At 28.4% G+C, this 16604-nt stretch overlaps 4 protein-coding genes across 4 annotated transcripts; 1 reads left to right on the forward strand and 3 right to left on the reverse strand.

Annotated features, from left to right (window-relative positions):
• Positions 1 to 1570: 1570 nt before the first annotated feature.
• Positions 1571 to 4342, reverse strand: PGO_125420 (serine/threonine protein kinase; the record flags this gene model as incomplete). Its single annotated transcript, XM_028689332.1, has 1 exon — positions 1571 to 4342. One exon carries the CDS (start codon positions 4340 to 4342, stop codon positions 1571 to 1573), a length of 2772 nt encoding a protein of 923 aa, XP_028545133.1.
• A 2671-nt stretch (positions 4343 to 7013) lies between these two features.
• Positions 7014 to 11276, forward strand: PGO_125430 (hypothetical protein, conserved; the record flags this gene model as incomplete). The annotated part of the gene is made up of 1 exon (XM_028689333.1): positions 7014 to 11276. The coding sequence occupies one exon, from the start codon at positions 7014 to 7016 to the stop codon at positions 11274 to 11276; it is 4263 nt and encodes a 1420-aa protein (XP_028545134.1).
• A 726-nt stretch (positions 11277 to 12002) lies between these two features.
• On the reverse strand, positions 12003 to 12681 carry PGO_125440 (tRNA intron endonuclease; the record flags this gene model as incomplete). The annotated part of the gene is made up of 3 exons (XM_028689334.1): positions 12003 to 12074; positions 12283 to 12398; positions 12576 to 12681. The coding sequence occupies 3 exons, from the start codon at positions 12679 to 12681 to the stop codon at positions 12003 to 12005; spliced, it is 294 nt and encodes a 97-aa protein (XP_028545135.1).
• A 955-nt stretch (positions 12682 to 13636) lies between these two features.
• Positions 13637 to 15466, reverse strand: PGO_125450 (RNA-binding protein; the record flags this gene model as incomplete). The annotated part of the gene is made up of 1 exon (XM_028689335.1): positions 13637 to 15466. The coding sequence occupies one exon, from the start codon at positions 15464 to 15466 to the stop codon at positions 13637 to 13639; it is 1830 nt and encodes a 609-aa protein (XP_028545136.1).
• Between the last annotated feature and the right edge of the window lie 1138 nt (positions 15467 to 16604).

Below are 16604 nucleotides of genomic sequence, written 5' to 3' on the forward strand. Positions count from 1 at the left end.
TATATATATATATATATATATATATGTAAACATGCTTTTGAAAATAAAAAAAAAAAGCTATCCACTATTTACTATCCTCTATCCAATATCCACTATCTACTACCAAAATAATAGTTTTATCCCATTCAAAGCACAATCTAATACGAAACAACATAGAAAAGAAAAAAAAAATCTTAAAAAAGGTACAAAAAGTGGTCTAAAAAAAAATTGTAGTAACAACAAAAATAAAAAAAAAAAAAAAAAAAAAAAAACAAGCTTCAAAAAATCATTGAAAATTTTGTTGAAGTAGTTTTAAAAATCATTTAAATAAAAATTCGAAAAAATACATAGATATATAAAAATAAAAATATACATAATAAAACATAGTAACATTATTAATTTTATCTCTTCTGTACCTTAACAATAAATGAATAAACAAACATTAACATAAGCATTGCGCGGAGCATGAATGAGGCTTGAAAAAAAAAAAAAAAAAAAAAAAAAAGGAACAAAACAATTGACGACAATTTTATGTAATCCCAAAAAAAAATGGCATGCAAGATAGAAAATTATTTTTTTCCTCCATTTTTCTCCCCCCATCATCCCTCATGCAGATGCACTTGCAAAAATAAATTCTTTGATTAGAATCCCTTCCCTGTAACATGTATCCACAACTTTCTTCCCAATAACGTTGCTTCTATACCAAGAGGGGTCCAAAATCTTGTAGTTTCGGTTGTACCCCCCAAATTATATATTGAAATATTACGCATACTTATACGTGTAAATATATTACTTGTGCCACATAGATAATATACATAACATTGTCATGCAAAACCTCTTTATGTGAATAAAAAAAAAAAAAGAACAAAAAAAAAAAAAAAGAAAAATTAAAGAAAAAAAAAAAAGAAAACTATTTTCCTCAGAGAATATATATATATATAAACACTTCATCAAACTGATCAAATCATTAATGTTTTGTGTATTGGATTTAGATATCACTAATGCTCCACGATACAATCGGATTATTACATGCTATGAAGAGGAAAAAACTGAAAGCTCTTCCAACTTACCCCCTCCACCCTCCCCCCCTTTTCCACTTCATTAAAAGTGTGCTCATTTCTTCGCCTTTCCATAGGTAATAAAATACCCCCCTTCGCGAAATGCTCAAATAGGAGGGTACATATTTTATGGTTTGTCCATATCTGCTCCTACGTGCCGCTGCTACTGTTCTTTCTTTCCCACTTTTTTGGGATATTATATTACTACTAGTGTTGATCAACTCTATGTCATTAATTACATTCATAATTTTATATCTCGAAGGTGATGATAGATAGGTGACTCTTTTTTTTTTTTTTTTTTTTTTTTTCTTTCCTTCCGTTTTAGACAACTTAAGTTGTTAAGGCATTATTTTGCACCCTATTTTGTTCCCCAATAGTTACAATTCTTAACACAACCATATAGATGACATTTCTTAAATAGTTAATATTTAACAGCTGCTTCAATTGAATTCTGTTGACTAGCAGTAATATTTACTTATTATTTTTTGTACTACTGGTGGGGAGAAGAAAAAAGGATCGAAAAATGGGTGATATCATTTTTGTAATATTTCCAAAAAGTTGAACGAAGAAATGTTTCTAAATATGGTAGGATATTTAGAAACGTTACTACTATTATTATTATTATTATTATTATTATTATTATCATTTTTACTGTTATATGTAGAGGGGGTCAAGGCAGGTGAGGTGGAATACATGGAGAAGCCAGAGCTGTTGCGTAGCAGTTCACTTTTCTCGTGTGTTTGATGAGGATACTGTTGACTAATTAGCAAAATGTGAGAATAGAAATAATTATGTCTGGATAGCATTCGAATAGTTTTATTTAATAAAAGATAAAAAGCAGTTTGAACAAAATTTTTTTCTTTTTTCCTTATGTCACTGAAAACTTTTTTAACATCGATGGTGTAAATTTTGCAAATTTTATTTAAAATTAAGCGCATTAAATGGGGATTATTTTGAATGCTTATTTTGTGCAAGCATAGATTACAGCAAATTAAATTACAACTGTCATGATACAAATTTGTCAGATTTCCTTTTTTCATATTACAAGTGAAAAACCATGGATGTCTTTTTATATCCCTCAGGGAATACCTTTTTTGATAATTCACATTGAGCATATTTCGAATTAAATTTTTAGCACTCTCCGAAATATAAGGTTCGAAATGTAGTAAGCCTTTTATAATTTTTTGAAATAATATATTCAATTTACTATGATTAAATGGTAATTTTCGATTAAGCAATAAAAAAAGTATAACACCTAAAGACCATACATCCGTTAATTCACCGTGATATTTATTTCCTAGTAATATTTCTGGGGATGTATAAAATGGGGATCCACATGATGTTGTTAATAAATTATTCTTTTTATAAACAGTGGAAAGACCAAAATCGATTAATTTTATATTTTCATTATCGTCTAATAGTATATTTTCTGGTTTCAAGTCTCGATGCACTACATTAAGTTTGTGTAAATAATCTACTGCACTTATTAACTGATAGAAAATTCTCCTCGTAGTGTCTTCATTTATTCTTTTTTTATTTTTATAAATATAAGTTAATAAATCACCATTTGATACGTATTCTAATATCATATATATATTTTTCCTATTTTCATATACTTCATAAAATTGACATATGTGATTATGATTCATTTGTTGATGTATTTCTATCTCTTTCATTATTTTATCATAACTGATTAAACGTTTTAATCTTTTCTTGTTTAAAATTTTTATTGCTACCATTTCCTGTGTATGTATATGAATTCCTAGACACACCTTTCCAAACGTCCCTTTTCCAATTTTTTTTATTATTATGTAATTGTTCCTCAATCCTTTGTTCTTTTGTTTTAGTGCTATAATTTTATACCTCTTCAAGGGGCCCATTTCTACCCCCCTTTCGCCAGTATCCATTTTCATCGCACTTTGGCCTGTTTCCGTGTCCTCATAAAGTTGTTTTTCGTAAATCTGTTTTTTATTTGGTAGCATCTCATTACAGTTTTCATCATTTGGGGAAAACCTCCCTGTTACATCTGAATGCAATGTACCCCTTTTTTTCCCACCCCAGTTAAACGACGCCAATTTTTCAATAATCCGTTTTTTCATCCAACTTTTACTCAAGAGGATTGTATTTACTTTGCATTTTCTTAATCCATTAATAGATTCAAACCTTTCTCTATTTATTTTTACATCTCCCAATTCACTCTCAATACAAGTCACATTTTCTATTTTTCTTATGAACCTATTTTTTTCTGCACCTTTTTTTAATCTACATTCATGACTTATTTTTTTATGTGTATACGTATTTCCATTGTTCAATTTGAGGTTAAATAACTTTTGATATTCTTCACTCTTTTTTACGTATCTACATGTTGTGGTATTTATTTCTTCATTTTTGCACTCAATGCGTTTACTACTATCTTTATTTTTTTGTCTACCATCACTGCGAAATAATATACCTTTCACCCCATTTCCATTATGACATTTGTTATATAATTCGTTTTTTTCTTTCATTTCTTCTTTAAAGTGAAAATTTTGGTTCCCTTTTGCTGAATTTTCTTTCATTTTATTTTTAAAAACTGCACTGGGCCTATGTGAAAAAATTCCCCTAATCTCTTGGCGTAAATATTTATTTCCATGTTGACATTTCTCTTCTCCTCCTCCATTAGTTGCCGTTTTGTGTATGTGTGTCTGAACAATCTTACGTTCCATGTTAGAGGAGTGTTTTTGTTTGGTGTTAATTCCACTTTTAGGTTCTTCATTGAAGTGGTCTTTTTTTATTGTCTCATTTGTTTTCCAAATTGGCACAGACTTCAAACATTTGATTTTTCTAATGTTTGCTTTAGAGTCTACACCCCTTTGATTATCACTTATTTCCTTACATTTTAGAACTTGCCTAAAAGACATTTTATTATTGTCCACCTCATGTATATGGGTGAATTTGCAAGTACTACTTCTTTCCTGCTTTTTAATCATCATGTGAAGAGTGTTATTATATGCATGCAGAGGATTTGCTCCTTTTACCTTTTTATTTCCATTAACTTGGAATTCATCTTTATTTATTTTACAAATTAGGGTGCATGCATTTTTATTAAGAGGTGAAATAGTTTCCTTCTTTTTTTTCTCCTTTTTATGTAACCAAGGTTGTTCTAATTTTTTATTATTTTTCTTTATTTCTAGAAAATAATTTACATGTTTAGTTTGAGCTTGCATATTGCAATTGCTATTTTGTTTATTTTTTTCTAAGGGGATAATTGGAACATGCTTTTTTCCCTCCGTTAGACACACATATCTTTTTATTTGTATAGACATTGTTTGTCATATTTTCAAATGATTATTGTGTGTGTAAGTAGGACGCGTAAAACGATTTCGTTTTTTAATGTATTACTTAGAACGTATATATGTAACAAAAAAGGAATAGTTTAGTAGTTTATAAAAAAAAAAAAAAAAAAGAGAAGAGCAGGAGGAAGAAGAAAGGTGCTTACAGTCTTTTTAAAAAGAGAAAAAAATAAAAATATACTTGTGCTTGCAAAGATATCCTAAATAAGTACATCGATTAAAAGTTGTATTATGTCATATAGCGAAATGGTTACTTTTTTTTTTTTTTTTTTATTCGTTTTTAAAAAAGTAATTTCTTTAAATATTTCCTATTTTGCCTTATTATTCTCTCCAAATTGTTATTTTATTTTCCTAATCTCTTTTCCCACTTGGATAAACACATGAACAGCCTTACAAGTGTATACTCACTTATGACCTATAATTTTCTTGGAACTTTTGCTTTTAGAGCATTGTTATGGAGAATGCAAATAAGGTTTAATAGAAATCGAATGGCACATTCACTTGAAAATATCTCAATATTTTGCGAGGAATTTGAAAAAAAGGGAATAGACCTGCACCACCTATGGCTAAATTAAGAAATTCCAAAATATTAAATTGTTTTTGTTATATATACGCACACTTGCAAAACCTTAAAATTATATTTGTCCAAAATTTTTCAAATTTTAACCTTTTGGAAAAAATAAAATAAAAAATTTCAAAGATGACGTATGAATAAAATAGTGATATAAGAATGTATAGCTACTGGAAGAAAAAAAAAAATTAGGTGGTGGTCGGATGAATAACACGATTATAACCAAATGCATTAACAAGTTGCACACAACCCAAGAAAAGAACTGGTAAGGATAACTGAGTGGTAAAGAATATTTTCACCTTTTTTTTTTTTTTTTAATACACAGATAAATAAATTTTTGCCTTTTGTACGAAAGAATAAAAATGCATATATTGTGTTCGGATATTCTTAATTCTGATATCCTTTTCGATGATTCATTCAGTAAAAAAGACAGTTCTCGTAATTTACGAGGAAAAAATTTTCAATTTTTTTTGTTTTTTAATGTAGACTTCTAATTATGCAACATTTACTCATTTTTATGTCAATCTTATTTTTAAAAAATTTGCTTTATTCTATATGTAAATGATATTAAAAAAAAAAAAAAGAAATTATATTCCTCATTACGAAATGTGGTCAATGTTTGTTATATAATTTTTGCCACGTCTCCTTTAACATTTTGTCTATGCTTAAAAAAAAAAAAAAAAAAAAAAGTTATAATAATATGCTCAAATTTTAAGAATATATGAAAAATGTTATGAACTTAAAATTGAGAATTTTAAAATTTAGGGAACATTTATTCAGGGTTCCACCACCCCCTTTGGTGAGTGAACCAATAAAAATAGTTCTCAATATAATTTTTTTACATGAATTGAAAAATGTATCCACCAACCGTAAAATTTAGTGACTGAACAAAATGTACTGTTAACTTAGCTACTATCTTAGCTATGTCATCATTGCAAATCAATGTACAACGGTCATAATATATATTTGTATAATATATATATATATATATGTACATGACAACTACTTTTAAACCATGTGATCTTTTTGTTTTATGCCGTTGGAAACGAGGGAAAAAAGGTTAAAGGATTTGTAAACTAATTTTTTGTTATATTTTAAAAAATCGCATAATTTTTTTTTTTTTTTTTATCTCTTTATATAAAATAATAATTTGCCCTACACGGGATAAGGAAAAAAATAAAAGTTAAAAAAAAAAAAAAAAAAAAAAAGCCATGAACAATAGCTAAAGGAATATTTTACTATTACATCAATGTGCCATCATTGCTACATTAATACAGCGTCACTACTACATCAATGCTGCCGCGTTTTGTAGTGCCCAAATTTTACTGATTCTCATTTTATTGCGCAGGTAATTACATACATACAAATTTGTCCCATGCCGCATATTATATATATACTTATTTTTAACGTAACCAAAAAGGCGTGACTACCAAAAGGAAAAAAAAAAAAAAAAAAAGTCATAAATAATTTGAAATGGAACAATACCTATTTGGAATTTTTTTTATAGATTTTATATAAAGCAAATCTTAAATACAACAAAAGGGCATGTTAAATAAAAGTTCTATAAAGGAATACATCTTGTAAGTATGACATTTAAAAAAAAAAAAAAAAAAAAAATGAAATATTTCACTTCCCTTTATATTTTTGCAAGAAGTTTATAAAATAAGAGAAAAATTAGTATGAGAATTAAACCCCATACAAATCAAAAAGGGACACTATAAAGAGAAATAAAATAAAGGTCAACCCATCAACCGACTAGAGAAAGCAGTATCAACATGTCGGAATATTTGTAAAATATGATCAATGCGAAGTGAAACAGAAGGGGAAAATAAAAAGAGTATAAATAGTATATTAAAGGAACGCTCGAACTTAAACTTCGAATTCTGACACGTTTGGCAATTCTTGGAAAAAATTGCAGTGAGTCTTTGCAAACACTGTATCGAACATTTATGCCCAACCAAGGAATACTTTCACCTCCAGTTGGGAATACTTCCAATCTTTTTGCTACCCCTGACTGTGAAAAAAATCACTTATTTGGGAAAGGGGGGAGGGGTATAAAATTAGACATTCGAAATGGATCGTTCGTTCAATGGGACCCAAAACCGCTTTGTCCTAGTTGCTCTGAGAAATGCCCTGAACAAACACAACATAAACTTTGTTGACGATGAGAATACGTATGATACTGAAATATTCAAAAATCATTTAAAAGATCTAAAATTGTTGAAAGAAGACATAATAAGAAATAGGAACCAGTCGAAGGAGTTAATAAAAAATTTCCTTGAATTCTTCTTTATTAGTAATGGGGACAGAAGTTGTAATTTTGATATATTTTATGATAAATGTTTGCATATTATTTATAGATATTTGATAGCTTATAAAGAAATAAACGATATTCTGTATGGGAAAAAATTAAATGAAAGAAGAAAGGCAATCAACGTTGCGAATTCGGGTGCTTCTCATGCTACGAATAATAAGAGAAATAAAAACATATCGAAGAATGAAGAAGAGAAAATTTGTGAAAATGATAATGATTTACTGTACAACTTAATAAATAAGAATTTACTGATTTATAAGAATAAATTCTTATTTGATTATGATAACGATAGCGAGATATATACATCAAGTGAGGAAGAAATTGTTATTGAAGGGAGACCCCTTAAAAAGAAAAGCAAAAATGCTGGAACACGTAGGGATGATGATAGAAATGACAAGAACATTCTTGTCGATACTTGCAATCTCAGTGTGGAAAATGTAAATGAATCCGACACATTTGAAAACGGGAATGAGGGTCCCGGTTTCAGAAGAATGAAAAAAAGAGATAAAGTTACGCGAAGTTGTGAAAATAGAAGAATTAACTTGCTTAACAGATACCCAGCATATTTAAGAGATCTGATAAGAATTGTAAAAGTGGCAAAAAAACGAGAAAAGAAAATTTTACAAATAAATTTTTTAAACAAATATGGAGATGATATAGATAGAAATAAAATGAATACATTATTTAATAAGTTATACCTATACATGTGTTATATGAATAATAAAAATTATATAGAGAAAAAGAAGAAAAGGATGTTATATAGAATTGTTAGGCATAATATGCTAAAGCATTTTTATAAAAATCATGAAATATTTTTAGAAAAATTAATGAAAAAGAAAAACCTGTACAATAATTTGAGTATCGAAAATGTGGAAAAATTATTTCTCTCCCACAGTTGTAGAAGTAGTAGTAATAGTAGTGGTGGTGGTAACGATTTTTCTGCTAAATCGAGCAAGGAGTGCAAAGTGTGCAAAGAAAAAATGAAGATGTTGTTTTATATAACATTTTATGATAATTTAAATTATTCTCCTATTTTGAAAAATCCGAATATTAAGGAGCTTAAGGAAAAAAATTTACTAACACACATTTTTGTTCTTAAGAAAGAAAAAAGGAAAACAATTAATGTAACATATGATATTTGTTATCATGGAGATATGAACATTTATATGTTATCAAAAAATGATATTTTTTGTTACATATTACATGAAAATTATTTAAAAAATAATCTTAATGATTTATTACAGAGAATTAAAAATGGAAGTAAGGGATATAATCTGTTATACGTCATTTTTAACAAATATAAAAATAAAAATTTCTTAAATTTAAAAAAATTTAAAAGATATTTGGAAGCACGTAATAGTAATACTTCAAGTCGAACTGGAAGTGTTACTGCCAATAGTATGACATATAAAGGGGATTGTCTATCCTTGAGGGATTCCTTCTATGATATATTAAAAAATAACATTATTAAGGATGAAAATAAGTCCAATATTTTTTTCGATAAATTGTTTCATTCCTTTTATAATATACTTTATACACGTGGAATCAATATTAGTAAGAGTAGTGTTCGACCAGTCAAAAAAAAAGATGTAGAACTGTTAAATATGGATGAACAAAATTCAGATTCAGACGATTATCTTTTGGTAGATTCGGCCAATGGTTTCGATAAGCAACCTAATCATAAAAATGGCACAAATTTTATGATGCAGGTCAAGTATAAAAAAGTCCAATTAAGTGCCATAAAGGAAGTACAGAAAAAATACATGAACGTGAAAGAGATGAATGATATTGATGATCGATATATCGAGGATGGAGTGTGGCAGAATAATGATCTATTCAATTATCACTACTTGGGATGCGTCCGCACGAGGGGAGAAAATGACCAAGGTAGTAAACGTAATAACCAAGATCAGAAAATGGAAGGAGAATTTCATGAAAAGCAACAAGAAAACAGTCTAAGTACGTTCGAGAAATATTTATCTAAAGTAAACAATGAAATAGGCATTGTTGTAAACAGTGATGACAGTGATGAAGATCTTCTATGTAATCATGGAAAGGAAAAATTGTTAATGAACTATTTGAAGGGGAAGAGCTATCGAAGCGCAAATGAAATTGGAAAACGTAATGACGTTTTAATATTGGAAAAACAGAAAATTGAGGATATAAAAAAAAATGTAATTGTACATCCACTGATTAATTCTAAGTGTATAGGTTTTAAAATAAATGTGAATGACATTGCGAATAGGAATTTGGACATATACTGTATTAACAATGGGGAATATGTAAATGCGTATAAAAATACAGTAAGTTACTTAAAAAACCAGATAACGCCTGACATGAAGAAAAATTATATGGAATTTTTGAATGTTAAAAATAAGATTAAAAAAAAAGAAATGAAGATGAATACTGTAAACAATCTGTTAACCAATAAGGATGGATGGAAAAACAGAACATGTTACATAAATAGTGGAAATATCGATAGTATCGATTCTAAGAAGAGCAATACTGTGAAGGAATATATCGTTGTAATTGAGGAGAATATACAAGAGGATGAATACAAAATTGACATATACAATTATGCAGAATTAACTGCTTACATTGTAAATTCAAAAAAAGAAAAGAAAAAAGAATTCTATTGGAATTTCATAAGGAATGAAATATACTCCCATAAATGGCTAAATAAACTTCAGTTTAAGATTCAAAATTACAGCAATATGTATGTTAATAGTTATTTTAAAAAAAATCACTTAAGATCGATCAAGGAATATCTCTATGGGTTAATAATAAATTTATACTACAAAAATATATATGATATCTCTTTAAACATACAGTTGAGTAAGTACTATGTGCATTACGATCCAACGAAGGAGTATGTACTCAAAAATATTCATAATAACTTAAATCAGCTGTACGAAAATGTCATGAAGTGTATCCAAAGTGACATTCTGAATAATACTTCATATATGGAAACGAACAGAATAACAGGTGAAGCTATAAAATTTAGAATAAGTGATTATTTGATGAATTATCGTTGGTTTGAATGTCCAAGGAATAATGAAGCAAATGAAGCAAATGAAGCAAATGATCCATTACAAGGGGAAAGCAAAAATAATTTAGACGATATGGTTTGTAAATATAGAAGCATATTTCTATTTTATTTGTTATATATTTATCCAAAATTTTTATACATATTAAATGTAATTCAAATTAAAAACTTCAAAGAATATATTAAACATATGCTACCGGAAAAGGATGATCAACATGTCCAGGATGCACAAAAAGATTTTACTTCCCAAAGAAAAATGCTAAGAAATGCAAAAAATAATCATATCGATGTGACGAAAGAAGAAAATGAAGTCGCCATTGATTTTTATCTACCTAGATATGTAAAAAATAAAAATGAAGTAAGTATTCTAAGTTCATTTGATTTGCCTAATATATTATTAACTAATTTTACAGACAAATTTGAAAAAACATTATTCTTAAATGTACTAAACGGATTAACGAAAATAGAAACAGTAAATGATGAAATGCATCCAATTTGCTTCAAAACTTTAACACATTTTACAAAAAATGAATTCTATCCTATTAGAAAAAAATTAACCAATTCACATTTGGCCCTTATTTTTGCTGTCTTAAACTCGTATCTCTGTTTTGCCACGGCTGAACATTCTACATTCTTTAATGCAAACAAAATTGGAAGTTTTATGATTCATAAAAGTAGTAAACAGGAATTAAAACGATATATGAAATTAAAATCGGAGGGAAAGAACTATTTTCCTACAGATTTTCTTCACAAATTTTTAGAATCTTTTCTTTTAAAGAAAGAACAAAATTTTATCGTATCGGATAAGCACAAGTGCAAGCTTATGATTTACATATTACTAATTCAGTTATGCCTCATGGATAATGCCTTACCCGTGCAGTTGACACTCATAAATAGGAACACAGCCTCTCTCCTAAGCAAGCTAAATTTTTCCATCGTTGACAAATCCTTGCTAACATTCAATTTGGAAACATAGCCGGTGCACCTGAGTGTCGTGGGAGGAGATACGAAGAGAAGTGATCTGACAAAATTTTCGTGTGAGAATTTTACTTAACACTCCTATTCACCTTCCTGATCTGCAAAGCCTGTTCTCACAAGACACACACAAAAAAAAAAAAAAAAAAAAAAAAAAAAAAAAGCGCATTGTGCATTTAAGAATGCAGATATTACTCCATGGACGAGCATCATATATCCTGCAAATCAATTCTATTTATGCACATTTATCATTTGTTTTTCACTCTTTATTTATATATATTTTTTTTTAATTTCATCATATATATAGTGCACCGAACATGTAGCTCCTTTTTTCTGATAGTAAAAACTGCTAATGTTTTATGTATTCTTTATTAATAAGAGGTTTTTATAAGTGATAAAATTTTTTTTTTTTTTTTTTTTTTTTTTTTTTACAACACTTTTAATGAATGCAAAAATGGAATTGTTTATTGTTACACCCTCATGTGCTACATAAATAAGATATTTCGTTTGCAAAAATGTTCACCATACTTGGTATGCCAGTGTATATATACTTTAAAAAGGTTTTTTTTGTCCTTTTCAGTTTTCATTTATGTAGACCAGTAATTTATTTTTCTTTTTATAATTGGGTTACTAAAATGTAAAAGAATATAAAATACACCCCTTTTTGCTTTTCTGCCTTCTGAACCTCTTCACAATTTAAATATTTTTTCATATGAAAATCACATGATTATTCTATTTGTCTAAAAATTTCTTCGTATTTAATATTCTTGGCTTCTTCATTGACATATGCAATTATTCCCTAAGAAAAAATACCATAAGTTATGGGGGGGGGGGGGGTGGAGAGGGAAGTTACCAAAATTCAGTAAAGGTGTAATAACAGGAAAGTGGGAACTATGTTGGATAATGTAATAAGAAATCATCGTTAGTGAAATTTGACTTCTTAACATTGAGACATATGGTAAGTTTTCACTTTTCTCATATAACAATATATTCCTAATGATACCTACCTTTTTTTTAACACCTTCGCATATCCTACAAATTATCGTTTTTTCTTTATCACTTAATTTTGCGTTTTCTGCTTTTATGAAAACCAATGCAAATCCATGCTCTGTGTTGATATCCCCTATAAATGATCAAAAAAAATTTAACATGAACACATTCAGATACTACTGAGCCAGAAGGGTGGGGTTGTGATGTAAGGACTTTTGCTACTACAAAGTGGAATATACAGATATGCTGTTTCCATTTAGGATGCAAGAGAGAGGACGCCAAAAAAAAAAAAAAATAAAAAAAATACTACCTTTGTACACTATAAAATCAGCACCATATTTAAACCCATCAGATATATTGAAATTCCTACTTAAGTCAGCCAAAACGATATTTCTCAAAACGCTTCTATTCGACATCGAAAGCTGAAACAACCTCTGTTTTGCTCTGTTACTTTTTTTTTTTTTTTTTTTCTTTCTTTCCAAAATTTAAAATAATTTAGATACTATAAATTGTTATGTAATGTCAAGTATATAACATGCAAAACATATGTTATGCACTGAGTTGTGTAAAGCTGGCCATTATCAGTTAGCATTGGGGGGGATACATAAAAGAGCAAAGTGTGGGAAATAAAAATTGGTAGCAGAAAACCAAGTGTTGTAAAGCTCTTCAGAAAAAAAAAAAAAAACAGCATTCAGAATAAACACGATTCAAAAAAAATCAATCTGATAAAGATGAAGTAACAAGAGGTTTGGAAACTATAAAAATTTTTTTTTTTTTCTGTTACACAAAAAATATATTTTTTTTTTTTTTAATGGGAATAGGAGCGAATAAACTATGTCATTATGTTAAACAAAAGTTGTGTACAAATTCGGGAATGCTAAAAAGTGCATATATAGGGGGGTGAGGAAAGGTTAGCAGAAGAGAACCCCCTCACGATATGCTTAGATATTACTAAAAAAAAAAAAAAAAAAAAAAAAAAAAAAAAAAAAAAAAAAAAAAAAAAAAAAAAAAAAAAAAAAAAAAAAAAAAAAAAACCCTTAAAATAAAAATAAAAAAAAAAAAAAAAAAAAAAAAAAAAAAAAAAAAAAAAAAAAAAACGAAATGAAATGAAACGAAAAGAAAAGAAAAGAATTAACATGCTATCGTGGACGAATTACCAATGAAGCCCACCTTAGCTTCATAGCAAAATGTAAGGAAAGGGAACTGATATTATTTTATGCATGTGTAGGTGAACTAATTTGGGGAATTTTTTTTTTTTCTTCTACCCTTGACCAACAATTAGGCAATTACCAAAATATCAATTATGATCTTCTAGTTCCTCAAGTGTCATATCTACTATGCGATATTTAAGATTCATTTGGGTTACACCCTTTAGGATTGACACTCCTCCTCCGTAGCAAAGATGGCTTCGACTTTCCTACCAGCGAAGGTTCTACCCCTGAATGTGTTCAAAGCATTTTGTGCCTGTTCATTCGATTCATACTCACAAAATATTTTAACAGCTTGGGCATCACTTAAATTTTTATCAATAATGATATTTATGTTAAGTAAGTTTCCAAATTTTGATGCCTCTTCTTCTATTTCTTCCTTCAAAGAATCATCAACGTCGTCCTTTGTGACTAAGTTGGAGAGACGGATTATTCTTGATGTATTATTAGTTAGAGCATGATTTGAGTATAATAAATCGACATTCGAATTTGTAACTGAATTTCCCTCATCATTCCCTTCACTGGATTTATTTTTTTTTAAAATATCTGGTGCTTGCACAATTACACCACTTCTTTTGTCAACCTTCTGAAGAATTAGGGGAGCCTTGATTCCTTGCTTGTCTTTTCCTAAACCTTCTCCCTTTTTCCATCCCATTTTTTCCATCATTCTTGTTGCAAAATCTTTTTTTGCAGGAATGGCAGATACACCGTCATTGTTGTTATTTAACGTTTCTTTATTTACCCTTTTACCATCATTGTTATTAGTATCTGAAAGTTTATTTTGATAACTATTTTCGTGAAACTGTTCATTATTTTTAATATCCTTTACATATTCTTTATCATCATATCCATATGTTTCCTTTTCGCCTTCTCTTGTTTGGCTATTTTCCCTTCTATTTACGAATTTCCTTCCTTTTCTATCGTATTGGTTATATAATCCGTTGTTCCTTTCTCGCTCCTCATCATGTAATGATATTCCAGAGTTTGTAAAATTTTTATTTGCATGTTCTGAATCGAATGTGAAATTATTTGTAACAGTAGTGATATTCTTTTGGTCATAACCATAATAGTTTTTTTTCCTATCATATTCTTTAACCCCCTTTTTATTGTCCATTTGGTTTGTTTCTATAATTTGTTGTTCTTCTAACTTTTTCTTCTGTGCAGCTAGCATGATTATTTTTTTTCTCTTCCTTTCTTTTATAATTTTGTTCAAATCGTTTGGTTTATTCGGGTCATAATCTTCGTTAGCATTTCCTATGAAGTATTTTTCGTACAGTTCTGGTTGAAAATATTCAGACGATAAATTAGTTTGTTCTCCTGCAAAAGTATTATTTCTGTTACTGCTATTATTATGGTCATATAATTTTGCCTTTTTTAAGTTTATATCAATACTTTTGATTTTTTCCATTTTTGCAAACTTTTCCTGATTGTTCATGTTATTTGCATTGGTATTTGGCTCAAGCTTATTATTACTTCGTTGAATTTTATGTAATCTGTCACTGATTTTTTTTAAGTCATCTTGTACAGATTTGTTTATGTTTATAATCTTTTCAATATCTGTATTCTCGTTTCTTATATCCTTTGAATTATTTACTCCCTTCTTCCCCCGATGTTCCTCTTCATCCGTTGCATTTTTGTCTGACATATCATTAGGGACTCCAGAATTGTAAGCAGCATCATCCTCCTTATTCCCTGCATCACGATTGATGTAAATGTCACTATCACAGCTATCATAACCCGCATTAATATTGTTATGCTTCCGATTTCCTTTTATCTCATCATTCTTATTAATTTTGTCTCCATCCAATTCTTTATTAGCATTTTTTATATTTGCAATTTTTTTTTGAATAATAGCTGGAGTAATCAGAAATTTATTTATTTCTATATAACTATTTTTTTTGTTTTCATTTGAATTATTTTCATTTTCATTCTTTCCAATCTTTTTGCTGTTGTTTGAAACTGGGGGAGGTAAATCACTATATAGGCTATCCATTTTGTTACTTCTTATATATACCAAAAAAAAAAAAAAAAAAAAAAAATATCACCAAAATGGTTTAACCAAAGTGGCGTGAAATTAAAAAAAAAAAAAAAAAAAGAAAAGAAAAGAAAAGAAAAGAAAAGATACTTGACCAACTTATGTTTTGTTGCTAATTTAAATTTAACCTTATGAGTAGAGGAGTGATAGGCCCAGTAATTGGGAGAACACAAGCACACAGTTATGGGTGCATGGATGAGAAATGCTTGGGTCTGAATTAATATATTGAATACATATATGTAATATTCACATCCTTAAGTAAAACTCGGGTGTTCCAAGTAAATATTACATATATCTTAGAACTCATGTCCTGCATTTTTTTTTTTTTTTTTTTCTCGGTGTTGAGGTAAAGATTGTCCCCTATAAAGTTGTGTCAAGTAAAATTGGATTCCTTATTTTTCTAGTTTTTTCTTTTTTTCTATCCATTATCCGTAGATAATTTGCATATAGATGTATATATATACATATATATATATATATATACACATGCATAGATACATACTTAAGTGTGTACCTATACATGTGTTTATGTTCTTTTTTTCATTTACGTCCACCATTTTTGCATTTCCAGAACTATTGTTACACCATTTATCCATGGGAACATATAAAATGAATAAGCGATCATTCAATATGACGCACGTGAATTGTGGAAGCAGATACTATTGTAGCAATAGAGTATATTCATTTAGATATATTTATATATACATAGGCCCAGTTAAAAGTCAATACTGTGTGGTCAAGGCGATGTAACAATAAATGTGGATGAGATGGGAAATTATTTCCAAATTTTTACCAATCATAACAATTCGCATTTTTTTTTTTTTTTAATTATTTCAAAACTGTTTCATAAAATGAATGAATATGTGTTAGAGGGATGAAAAAAAAAAAAAAAAAGTCCACAAGTACAGTTTTACGCTTGTAAGTGTCTCGTAACTCCTTATATTTATTATGCATGTAGTGTTACACGCATAGAAGTATACCAATCTTGTTGGAAACTGTATAAAAAATATTAAGCTTTAAAGAATTATAATGTAAAATGTACAATATAGTGTTATGGCAAAAAATAAGGAGGGGGTACATGTGTGTGTGTGGGGGG

This window comes from Plasmodium gonderi, assembly GCF_002157705.1.
Source record: "Plasmodium gonderi DNA, contig: Chr12, whole genome shotgun sequence".
Classification (NCBI taxonomy): domain Eukaryota; phylum Apicomplexa; class Aconoidasida; order Haemosporida; family Plasmodiidae; genus Plasmodium; species Plasmodium gonderi.